The 13,508-nt window shown below is 33.8% G+C and overlaps 1 protein-coding gene across 16 annotated transcripts in view; it reads right to left on the bottom strand.

The window, feature by feature from the left end:
- HERC1 (HECT and RLD domain containing E3 ubiquitin protein ligase family member 1) overlaps positions 1-13,508 on the bottom strand; it is a 163,095-nt gene that overhangs the window by 73,884 nt on the left and 75,703 nt on the right. For all 16 annotated transcript variants that reach the window (XM_039865348.1, XM_039865346.1, XM_039865356.1 and 13 more), the window contains 5 exons: positions 13,238-13,358; positions 9,104-9,155; positions 2,874-3,142; positions 958-1,173; positions 191-311 (listed from right to left, as the gene is read on the bottom strand). In XM_039865348.1, coding sequence (XP_039721282.1) covers positions 191-311; positions 958-1,173; positions 2,874-3,142; positions 9,104-9,155; positions 13,238-13,358 — 779 coding nt within the window. The remainder of the gene's footprint in view (positions 1-190; positions 312-957; positions 1,174-2,873; positions 3,143-9,103; positions 9,156-13,237; positions 13,359-13,508) is intronic.

Here is a 13,508-nt window from a genome sequence, read left to right as displayed (position 1 = left end):
ATTTACTAAAATTTATCATATTCCAAAATATAAATAGTATTACAAAACACTATTTCATTTTCAAGTATTTATTCTTTATCTATAAGCTGATCCACTAAAGTCAAACACAAGGTATTGAACCGTTAACTACTGTGCATAACCTCAGGCCAAAATGTAACTGCATCTTGTATTTGCAGGGGCAGTTACTCACCAATGTGATGCTTGTTTGCTTGCAGGGCTCTCTCCAGGGTAGCAGACAACTGTTGATAAATCTTATGCACAGCTACCTGGATTTCAATCTGTATATTTCTCTTAGCTGCTCTGATCCCATCCTGAATTACATATAAAGATTTATGTTTCCTATTAGCACAATAACGCTTCCTACCCAAATAAAAATAGCATTTTATCCTTAGTCGATCTATCTGCTAAAGCCCTATGACGGTTTTTAATTATTTAGTATATTTCAGTATATAAAAGTTTTACAATAAATTTATTTTTAAATACTTGATAATTCCTGATTTTATATAATCTTTCTCCTATCCCACAAACAAAATGTCCTCTCTAAATATGGAAGACATAAAGACAACATTTAAAAAAATATTTTTTTTCCAAGCAATCAAAGAAACTAGGTAAAATGATCAAGTCTAAACTGTAAATTCTTGAAACTCATCCTCCCAAACACCCTATCCCAACTTAGATCTATCTCTACCTAATTTGGCTAAGAGTTAAAAAAACTAACCCGGCAAGGAATCTGAATGGACAATAGTACCACAGCTCACCTAACCCCATCTACAATACTGTCACGCTCAGAAAACTAAGCCAATGAGTTATCTTTAAGTCATCTAAAAGTCTTTTTCATTTTTAAACCTCAATCTTAAACACCAAAAAGTTTAGCATTATTAAACTAATTCTGTAAAAACAGTTAAAATCTGAATATATTGTAAGGTGTCATCCTCACATGATAGATCAGTCACTTACCTGATAGTGATGCAATCGGCCACTCTCTCCTTTGGCTCCTGCGTGTCCAACAGTGCCTAAACCAAAGCACCCTGCTAGAAACTGCAGCCTCACAGATGTGAGCAGTGTGGATGACTGAAAACCAGGGCTTGTTCTGCTTCCTGACAGAGAGATGCTACCTTTTTCCTCCATCCCAGACAACAGAATGAGGATCTGGTGAAGTGCCTCTAAACGAAGCTTGAGAAAAGTAAAACAAACATATTTTAGAGTTCTTCACTGAACAAAGAACTCTGTATGTCATAAACAATATATGAGCACACAGAAAATTCTGATGTTTCTAAAGACTCTATTTTATTAAGATGAACATTTGTTTTATTATTGTGACTTTTTAAAATTGAAATGTCTCTAGAAACTCTATAAGCATACTTCAGTATAAAAGAGGCTACACACTGCAATGGGAAAAGTAGTAGATCCAGATGTAGGAGACCTGGTTTCAAGGCCAGACTCTTCCACCTACGATGTGACCTTGGGAAACTCACTTAACTACCTAAGTCTCAGTTTCTTCATATATAAAATGAGGCTGATAGTACTTTATCTAATCTACTCACAGAACTACTGTGATGTTCATGAGATATCTGTGAAGATTTCAAAACTGTATGGTAGTATTATTATTGCTTCCTTTTACTTAGAATAAAGTTATATAAAATACTCTTTAGTTCAAGAATTAGAAGAGGTATTTCTGAAAGTTTTCTCTGTGTTTCTCTTGAACTCCTGGCCCTTTCTTCTCTAGGAGGGTTATACCAACCACTGCAGTCAATCAGCCTACCCTTTTTTTTTTTTTAACTTTATTTTGAAATTATTTTATATTTACAGAAGAGTTTTAAAGATGGCATAGAGAGTTCCTGTATATCTTTCCCCTAATGTTAACATCTTGCATAACTATGGTACATTTATCAGACTAAGGCACTAACACTAGTACACCGCATGTACTAAACCACAGACTTTATTTGGACTTCACCAGCATTCCCATAATCTCCCTCTCTTCTGTTCCAGGATCCAATCCAGGATATCACATTGCATTTAGTTGTCATGTCTCCTTAATCTCCTTTAGTCTGTGACAGTTTATGTCTTTCTTTGTTTTTCATGACCATGACACTTTGGAAGAGTTGTTCATATATTTTATAGAACATCTCTTGATTTGGGTTTGCTTGATGTTTTCTCATGATTGGATTAGAGTTATAGATTTGGGAGGAAGAATACTTTAAAGTTTCCTTCTCATCATATTATCAGGGGTACATGATATCACCATCCTATTACTGGTAATGTTAATCTTGATCATTCAGTCAAAGTGATGTCTGCCAGGTTTCTGCAATGTGAAATTACTATTTTTTTCCCTTTTCATGCCCTGTTTGTTAGCCCTGCATCACTAAGTCCAGTTTACTCTCAAGAGTGGGGTAGGATTAAATTCCACCTCTTGGAGAGAAGAGTATCAAATAATCTGTGGACATATTAAAACCACAATAATTAAATATTTTGAGGGATACACTTTAAGGCTATGTAGATATCTTATGTTTTCTTAAAGTTTTGCTCCCTAATTTTAGCATTCATCATTATTACTGTGGTATTCTAATCAAGTCCTTTTTAAATGAAGACAAATGGAGACTCTGAGAAGCAGATCCATATGGTCACCAGCCAGTCTCACTCTAGCTTCTACAAGATAAGTAATGACTTATGATTAGAGCACCTTTTTCTAAGAGTTGGCAATAAAAAATGCACTTTTGTTCACTTCAAACAAAGTATCATGCTGTTATAGTTAGGATAATGACATCGAAAAGCTCAGGTGGAGGAAAGGGGGAAGTAAGGAGTGGAAGAAAATATTCAGTGGTTCAATTTAAGTTTCCATAGTCCCTCATAAGGAGTAAATATCAAAGACTTACTTCTGCCCTTAACTGCTGCTGTTCCATTGCAATGATGGAGGCCTGGGGACTTGTAGACATACTTTCCTCTGGCTCTTTAAAACCTGGTGCATTCCCCACATCTCCACTCACAAAGCTTACAACATTTTCAATCAAAGTGTGAACTCCCAAAGACTTGGTAAGATCAAAATCAGACTCAAAAGAGTAAGAGGAGTTGCACAACCAGTCTCTGCTATATTTCAGGCGAGCCCAAGAGTCGCTCAGGGATTCCAATTGACTGTGCATAGGACCTACACACAAACAGAACAAACATGCATCAATGGAAACCAAGTAGAGCATACATTCTGAAACTAGATGAGGGCTGAGAAATGGATACTTATGTTTGAATACATGCATGCATTATGTGAATCTGAGCAAAATGCTTTGGTAAAAAATCAACAAACAAACAAAAACTACAGCAATGTAAGAAAATAAAGGGAAAGCCCTGTTTGATGTATCAGTGTCTCTGTAAGCGCTTTAGCAACACGCTGCCACAGGAAAAAGGAAGGCAGAAGCTGCTCTCAAAATGCTTAGCTTAAAATGCTCTGCAATATTAAACCAGACCATCATTTATGAACAAAAAGGAACGAGGCACTTAGGACACTATTGGTAAGGCCTACTAGTAATAAGACTTTATCTGATTCAGCATTATCATTGTAAAGATTAAGTTAAGACTGTGCAATGTCTACACATCTTCAACAAAACATTATCAAAAAATGAATATAGAAGGGCAAGTAAACTTACACAAAAAGGAGACACAAACATCACTCTTTAGGTTTCATTAATATAAGAAACACTTTCACTGTGTCACATGAATATTTATTGTCATATGAATATTTACGTGTCACATGAATACTTATTGCAGGCTGTGAAACTCCTATACAGGGGAAGTAAAGTTTCACAGACAAGAACATATACGATGTACAGTAAAATGTTAATCTATATAAAATTACCAAATGGTGTCACAATAGTTGCTAAATATACAATTAGTTTTGCCAGTGGGCATTTTCTAGACTAAAATATGTCTAAATGTTAATATGTTTGAACACAACAAGTGCCCAAATCATTTGCCAATATTACCTTTAAATAAATATATAAATGTCCAATTCTTACAAGCTTTTTTAACTTTTAATTTTTAAACTTAACTTACAAACTTATCCTTAACTTACAAATGATCTCAGGTACACGAATTAGATTAATCATAATCTTTGGTTCATGATATACTTTCATCATTGGTCCATGCACGGACTGCTTTGTATTTATACTTATTTATAATAAATGTGAACACAAGAACTAAGTAACTTGTATCTATCTCTTTGTTCCTCCTCCAACCCATCTCTCTCAACCCATCTCTCTCTGTCTCCTCCTACCTAAGGCTTTTACTGTTTCCTAAGCCTGAATATCATTCCTTTGCTTTTATTGTTATCGAATACTATTTTCTTATATGTATTCCCAACACAAATAATGTTTAGTTTTAGTTGTTTTTTACTTTATAAAAAAGTATCATTTTACATATATTTTTGGACATATTCTTTATTCAACATTATATTGCTAATATTCATTCACATTATTGCATGTAGCTATGATTCATATGTTTGAGTGCTGTATAATATCTTATCATGTGAATATCCCATATTTCTCTATTAAGAATGCATCTTAAGGTATCCAATAAAATATGCATTACAAAAATTTATGTTATATAACTAGATGGAAAAGGTTTGGGAAGAGAACTACTTAAACACTAATGCCCACAGAGAAAACAAACTAACACAATATTGATTGCATAACTTATTTTTGCATTATTACATTGGTGTCAGTAAAATCCCAGGGCTGTAAAATCAGACAAAGAAATTCATAACAGGTAGCTAATATTACAAAGTAACTATAAAATAATTAATATGCATTCTACTGAATAACTTGTAATGGCAAAGAATATATGGTTTATCTGCCTTTCATGTTTTAGCAAGAATTCTTAAGATAAAAAAATGCTGAATTTTCAGTTTGACTAAACATGAAAAGTAACCAATCTGAAAATTTCTCCAAATTGTATACCTGAATATTTTTATGTAAAATGGAAGAGAGTAAAAATCCAAAGAATAATGTCACAGATACATAATATGTTGAATTAAAATTTATATTTAAAGAATGAAGTAGGGTTTAAGGTAAAAAATATCATTTTCCATTTCCTTAAGCACCCCACACTCAGAATCTGGATTTATTCTTAACTTACAAATGATAGTTTTTGGCCCTTTGCATTGAGCTTGTTTGTTCAATAATAAAAAATCAGAATAAAAAGTTCTTTTTTCCATAACTTATAAATTACTTTTTGAAATGAAAATAAAATGTGCAATGTTAGAACCAAAACGTAAAAAGAGATATTAAAGATTATCTAGTCCAATTTCCTCAACTGAGGATATAGACAAAGAAATTGATATGCTAAATTAACACTAATTCCTTAATTTTATGGGAGTTGATCTTAACGTTTTCCTGTTATCTACTCACAAATCACTGATCCATGGAAATTTCAATTGCCTGCTTATACTAAAGTTTAATTGTGAACAACCTACAACTAGTGAACTGCTTTAATATACTCCAAAATATTCTATAGAATGGGTGGCAAACCCAAAATTAAATCCTCTCTCCAATTTTAAGCAGAGGTCAGCAAACTTTTTCTATAAAGAGCCAGACAGTAAATATTTAGGTTTTGTGGGTCATGAAAGTCTCTGTTGCAATGACTTAACTCTGCTGTTGTAGTGTGAAAGCAGCCACAGACAATATGTAAATAAATGTAGCTGTGTTCCAATAAAACCTTTTTTACAAAAAATATGGCAGGCCAGATGTGGCTCACTAGCCGTAGTTTGCCGACTCTAATTTAAAGGATACAACTTATTAGGTATATAACCCAAACAAAACTTCATATGAATAAAATATAAGAACGGTAAAAAAACTTAACTGAAAGCATTAGGATAAATAAATAATTGTAACCAAAACACTGAGGCTGACATCAAAAATACTTTGAAACACAAAAACGGTATGGGAATGAGAGATGCAAGAACTTTAATTCTTAAAAAAATTATAACAATGTGTTAACTTTGGTTTGTTCTGTATTGCTATATCTGAATATAGGAAATGCTGTGTCTAAAAAGTATATTGAAAGCTTCTATAGAGTAATTGTGACTAAGCCCAATTCTTAATATCAATTCCGAGTCACCTACTATGTAAAGAAAATATAAATAAAGTTCAACAAGAAATTTTTGAGATTGTTTACTTGTCCTTATAACTTTGGTTCTTAAATGGAATTTTCAAAATGAACATGGCAGAGCTGCAATACATACTTTATAAATCATAAAATATGTAGGCAAGCTAAAAGGGGAAAAAAATTAAACATGCCATCATGTACTTGCTTGAAGCTCTTCTTTTTTCTGGGGCTCAACTGGCCAAAAAGGAGTAAATACACTACCATACAAGAATCAGAAGACAAAAGGAGAAATATGATACAGAAGACAACATTTATATCTGTTCTTCTTTACATAATTTCATTTGAAATGCATAGATAAAAAAGCATTTCACCCATACATGTTATACCACAAAACATACATGTTAATAAATGTTTCCAGTATTGTTTTAGCAATGAAACCCTAACTCTATATTTAAAGACCTAGGGTGGGAAAAATCAATCATACAGTATTTTAACTAAACAAGATTCCTGATGTTACTTCTTAAATTGTTGCTTTGGTATCCCCACCATTTTTTGCTGTTATCAGCTTCAGCCTAAATATGAAAACTAAAGTAGCTGCAGAAAGGTATTATCTTTCAGTGAAGGATGAACCGTTCTGCACAACCACAGCAGATCTTTTAAGTACCTATCAAAGTATCGAAACACCAACATATTTAACAGTTTTTCCCAAGAATTTCAACAGGCTGTTATGAGAATTTAATGAGTTAATATGTTTGAGTGATGAGAACAATGCCTGACATATAGTAAGCAGTTTATAAGTGTTTAATGAGTACAAATTTCATGTTACCTCTGAGGCACTAAGGAGAAATATGTTTTGCCTATCTTTTTAAAAGTAATTTATGACATTTTTGGTTTTAGAATTTAGCTTTGATGCCTCTATAGCGCTGAGCAAGTTGGCCAAGCTAAATTTATTTGTTCACTTTGCTTTACCCCTTGCTACCATGATTGTTTTCTTGGATCAAGAGCTTAGATCAATTGGGAAACATTAACTGGAGTGAGGGGAAAAGCAGCAATCATGGTTCAATAGCATGAATCCTAGTAGCCCCAAAGCAATTACTAAAATTACAGGCACTAGGCCCACTCAAAGAGTCATCTTCGGAGGCATAGTAAGAACAGCTGAAATGTATACACAACCATTACTAGTCATTGATATGTCCACTGAGTTTCAGAAAACGGTACATAATTAAACATTCTAATTTCTCTCACTAGGCTTTTAATAACTCAGGACCACTGAGCCTAATAAATGGAAAAGCTATGTAAATGGGAAAAGTTACTCTGCCCCTTCAAAATACTGGAAAGGGGTAAAAAAAAGCACATAGAAGAATTCTCACTTGACCATATATCTGTTTGTCCTTCATAGCTCAAGTCAGAATCATAAAACCTGATTGGCCCCAACTATTTCTCAGACTTGTTAGGTTCATCTGCCCAACTGAAGAGAGGTGTATTATGGCTTATGGCATCTAGTCCATATTGACAATAAATAAAGGAAGAAAAAGGGTAGTTCATTTTATCATCATTTAAAAGAAACAAAAACAAAAGAAAAAACAACAAAAATTCTGCTGTGATCAGAGAGTAGTCACTAAATAAACATGATTTTAAAAAATTCCTTTCAAAATATACTCTCTTAAATGTGTCTTCTATGTTAATTTCTTTTGGAGAAGGAAATATATTAAATAAAGTAAAACTATTAAATGTACATTTTCATTGTTTAATCCACAAGCTCTAGGATTTATGAGACTGAAGACTATTTTTGCTACCCTTTCTAAAATAGTAATTTTACTTTCTAGTCACTTATTCCTGGGAACAAATCATTCAACAAAATTTTTCCCTGGGAACATTAAAATGTAATGATTACTGAAATAAACTGGTATCATATTAAATGATATTATGAAAACTTACATAACTAGTTTGCCTCCCTATTATAATTTCCTTAATGAAGTCATAATTTAAAAACCTACTCAATAAAAGTGCCTTATTCCTAATAGTTCAGAAAAATCATTCTCATTAAAAAATACTGCCATATTCTATAGAAGTATCAACATTTCTTCTTTTAAGTTATAAACACAAAAATGAAAAAATTGTGTGTGCGTGTCTTCTCTCATTCCTGTTTTTCTATGGGCTAGGGGTGGGGAGGGGGCTGCCGAACATTCTGCCAAGGAAGTTATCAAGAGAAGGGTTTCTTTTTGAAATATAAAAGGCTTATAATACCATGAAAAATTTTTTTTGTCCCACAAGCTTCTAGAAAATTGTCACTAGTAGCAATTTTTTTTAACATTTCACATTTTCATAACCACAGTATAAATGAGTTTAATAAAAGTGACAGTTAATAGAGAATAATAAAGAGTTTTTAGTTATCCTTGGATTTACATTATTTAAAACTGTTCTTACCATCCATTTGCACGTATAACCAAGAGTTAACTATATTACTCACTAAGACAGGGCTTCTAACAAATGAGGTTAACTCTTGATGACATTCTAATCTAAAATTGTTCCTCATGGGAACATTTGTTTTAGAAATCATCAGTTCATCTTTTACATGTTTTATCTTAAGAGGCAAAGAGGAAAACTAGAAATTTTCAATTTGAAAGTGGGTTTGTGTGTAAAGAGGTAAATGGAATAAAGGGTTCTCCCTGTTAAAACCATTTAACTATATAGCAACTATATCACTGTGCTAAAACATGGCAAATTATGTACACAATCCCCCATAATTGTAAAGCACTGCTTCTGGAGTTCCATAGGACTTTTAATAAGTCAAACACATGACAAATGGAAAATAGAGCTGATTAACTCCTAGACATTCCCATATTTTAATAGGGTATATGTTTTAAAGAAAGTGATTGTCCATTTAACTCTTCTGATAAAATGTTTCTAAATTTTTTTGCAATAACATTTCAATAACAATCAGATCTAAATACATTAGATATAAAAACAGCTCCCTAATTTTACCAGCTATTTAATATTTCTTAATACTTACCTCTCTTTCTATGAGATGATGCCAAATCCAAATCAACATTTCGCCTTCCACTCTATTATGTTAAAAATAAACAAAGAATTAAATTTAGTTGTGAAAAGTATTTGAAAATTAAGATTTAATTGAGTATTAATAAAAATAATCTATATGATTACCGCAATGTGCTATTTATTCACTAGTCAAGTCAGACCAACAACAAAAAGTCTCTAAAAACCCTCTGAAAACAACTATAAGAAAGTCCAGGCATATAGTTCTAAGACACTAAAACACAAAGTCAAGGATACATTAATTAACATTGTAAAGGAGCAGAAGTTTTCCTTTGTTGTCACCTTTTCTTCTCTGGAATCTGTCTTTCATCTTCCAAACATATCTTATTAATACCCTCTGGATGCCTAAAGCTCCTGTAGCAAAGTCTCATTTTCCAAAACCACTACTTGCTCTGTCCTCACTTTTCACTCTTCAAAACTCCTACTAGCCTTGGATAGGTGTTTAGAGGAAAAGAATCTGATGAATCCACACTAACAGAAAAACAACATAGTCCTAAGCCTTCTGGTAGTATTTTAAAAGTTTTTAAAATGTTTTTAAGAACTTATTAAAATAAAAAAGTCTCAAACTGGTGAAATGGCAGACAGCTTAATAAAACAGTGAAGGCTGTCAGGAAGAACAGAAGTAAAATTTGTGTGTGTGTGTGTGTGTGTGTGTGTGTGTGTGTGTGTGTGTGTGTGTGTGTGGTGGATGGAGGGGGTGTAGACAACTCTGCTCACACAAACAGCCACCAACCATATACAAACTACAGATGACTTAAAATTTATGCACAGACTTGACATTATGGTCTTAGCAATTTCGAGTGTACTCTATCAGACAATAAAAAATTTAGTGGCAAAGAAGAAAGGTTGCAGAAGTGACTAAACAGATCCACTTAGAAATGTCATTATAGAAAATCCTTACCTAGTCACACACATAGACACACATACCCACATTGTGGATAAATACATTTTGTCTTATACACACAGACACAGAGAAAAGGCACGCGCACACCAGAAATAAGTATATTCACAGGACATTTGGTGCTGGACAGACATGAAATGACCATTACAACAGCTCACGAACACATCACTGTGTCATGCAATAAAACATTTTTATCACACAGTACCTTGGCCATGAGGACTCATGGAAGAATTTTATGTCAGGCCTCAGAACCAGAATTATCTGTTTCCCTTGAACAATTGGTTTGTTTCTATTTTTTAGATACTGTGAATTATGTAACTTACTATGCTTTTCTGTTTGGTGGCCCACCTCCAGCAGATGTGTATTGAGGTGTATAAATCTTACCCAGGGCTTTATTTTCCTCTCTCAGCTTCTTTCAGCCCTAAATCATTCATTTAATTTATCCTTTTAAAAGTGTCTGTTTTTGTACACTGAATTAAATCCTTTGTAAAATGGGGGAGGAGGAGTAAGGAGTTAAACTTAGGTTTAACTGTTTACCTTGGTTTATTCTCTGTTTACTACGACAGAGAAGTAGATAATTTATCACATAATACTCATTATAAAAGGTTAAAACAAAGATTTAGCATTAAACTAGTTAACTTCAATTATTTTAAGAAAGCATTTCATTCACTAACAACTCAGAATAAAAGAAGTACTATTAGATATCAAGGACATGAATGGTAATCCTAAATAACCTCAGACAGAAGGGTAACAAATTTCAGCTAGAAAAACCCAAAGTGCCCCCACTGCTTGCTCCTCTTCATCTATATCAGGCTCTCCGAAGCCGAAGGCCCAGCCCAGGTCTTCGTTCATCTACAACAGGATCTGCTCTTTCTAGTTCTTCACTTTTCCACCTTTTATACTATCTTTCTTAATATTCCATAAGGGAAGATAATCAAGAGTTAATCTTTTTTAAAAATGTAATTATTAATCTTTTAACCATTCTGCAGAAACTAAATGAACAATCTTGGCAATTAAATCTAGACTCAACCTACCTCTATTGATCTGTCTTCCCATTGTTTTGAAAACATAATTTTCAAAATGTTTTAAATTGTATGACCAAACTTGTTCTTCACATCAACCCAGATGATAGAAGTATAACAGGTAGTATTATTACCCACTTTCAAGAAAAACAAGCTGGGGCTCAGAAAGGTTAAATGTCTTACCCCAGGTCAAATCGATAGGGAGTCTTAAGCCTATTGTAACTAAGGTAGTTTCACTGTTTCCAAAAAGTATGCCATTTTAACTACATCTATCCTCATCTTTTATCTTTTCATTTCAGTTGAAATGAATTATCAATCATCCTTTGTATATTGTAGAAGATATTAGGGGCATTAAAAAAACCCTAGACCCTCTAAGAGGTCTCCTGGAAATAAATACTAATAATGCATATGTCCAACATGAAACAAACCACTAGTGGTTTATTAGAGCTGCTAACAAACTGCTATGGAAATAACAGAGTCACTGTGAGTAATCCTGGAAAGCTTTCTGGAAGAGTTGACATTTTAGCCAGTCCTTAAGAGAGACAGGACTTAATCAACAAAACCCAAGAGAAAGAAATTTAAGGCAAACAATGCTTGAGCAGAGGCTCAAGAGGTGTGTTTGGGGTCTGGCAGATGGACTACTATGGCAAAAATGCAGATTACTGTAGGAGAAAATTGGGTCCAAAAGCAGGCAGGCAACATTTTATGGAATCTTTGATTTCTGGATAGGCCGTGCAGTCACTAAGGTTTCTGAATAGGAAGGTATCATGACAAACAGGTATTCTGTTGTTCTTGTTGTTGTCTGTGTCTTCAAGAGCTCTAACTTTGGGAGTAGTGCCTAAGGAGAAGGACTGGAAAAAGTAGGGAGATCAGTTTGAAAACCACCAATTCAGGCAAAGGTAACGGCCTGAATTAAAAAGTGAAAAGGATGGAATGGGCACAGAAACTTTACCAAATCTATTAAACATTAACTCACTGAAAAAAATAATTAATGACTGACTACTGTGTGCCAGGCACTCGGTACAGGTGCTAGGAATACAGCAGTGAATGAAACAGCAAAAATTCCTGTCTTCAAGGAGCTTATACTCTACTGTAGGCTAACAGAAACTGATAAATACATATAATAAATAAGTAAATTATGTTAGGTACTGTGGGGATGAGGGGGAAGCAGAGCAAGGCAAGGTGGAGAGAGAATGTGGAAGGGGGTGCAAATTGCAATTTTAAATAGAATAGTCAGGGAAGGCATCGCTGAATAAGATTTGAATTGAGAGCATTAGCCATGCAGATAACAGTATTCTAGTCAGAAGAAACAGCCAAGGAAAGGCCTGAAGGGGAAGTTGTATGGTACATTCACAAAAAGCCAAGAGGCCAGTGTGGCAGGAGAGTCATCAAGGAGAGTAGAGGAGATCAAAGAGGTGGTGCAGCCAGGATATGTAGAGTCTTACAGGCCTGTGTAAAGACTTAGGCTTCTACTCTGAGAAAAAGTGAAGTCACTGGAGGTTTTAAGTAGAGAAGTAACATGATCTGTTATAAAATTATCACAGGGTTGGGAGACTAATGACACTGATCAGAATGGGGGGAAAAAAGACAGAGAAAAATCTCATTAGACTGCAATACTGGGAACATGCACTCTGAGAACAAAGATACTAATAGGAATGAATAAGAGGAGAAAGAACAACGACATTACAATGAAACTTGCTTGAAGACGTTCGAATTTCCTTAAGAAGGAACATTTTTGCTTAGAAATTTCTTTTAAACAACTTTTTGTTTAGGTAGCACTTGTATGAACCCAGGTTTCCAGCCTGGTTAGCTAATAGTACCACCTCCTAAGATAGGCAATATGAGAGAAGGTTGGGAGAAAGATGAGTTTATTTTTGGATAGATTAAGATTGGGGTAACCTGACATGTTTAGGTAGACCATCTATCAAGAAGTCAGATATATGAATGTGCAGTTTTCTTAGGAAGAAGTCAGAGCTAAAAACAGAAATCTGAGAGTCATTAACATATAAATGGAAAATATCTATGCAATATAGTTCTTTCTCTTAAAAGTTCTTTTTAAAAAGTTTTTATGTCTAAAACAAACATATACTACTTACTCTAACCAAAGCCTTATGTATCTATACCTTAAAAACAAATATCCTTCTTTACTGAATCTAGGTATACCTACCAGTGCGTAACTCTCTTCATCTGATTCCGGCTGAGACAAATCGGATTCACTCCTCGATTTGATCAGTCTATAATTTGGACTTGCGTGAACTAGCCGGCTCTCTGCAGTAAGACTTTCACTCCTGTCTCACATGCACAAAGAAAAGTTTTTCAATTTGAGACTGTTAGTGAACATAAAATTGAATGGAACTAGCAGCATAGAGATAATACACATACAGTGAGGAGTAATTATGTCTGTTGATGGGAAATCTTGACTCTTGTCTAAACACAAA

The sequence above is a fragment of the Pteropus medius genome, unplaced genomic scaffold (assembly GCF_902729225.1).
Source record: "Pteropus medius unplaced genomic scaffold, Ma_sr-lr_union100, whole genome shotgun sequence".
In the NCBI taxonomy this organism is placed as follows: domain Eukaryota; kingdom Metazoa; phylum Chordata; class Mammalia; order Chiroptera; family Pteropodidae; genus Pteropus; species Pteropus medius.
This window is presented reverse-complemented; position numbering and strand designations above follow the sequence as displayed.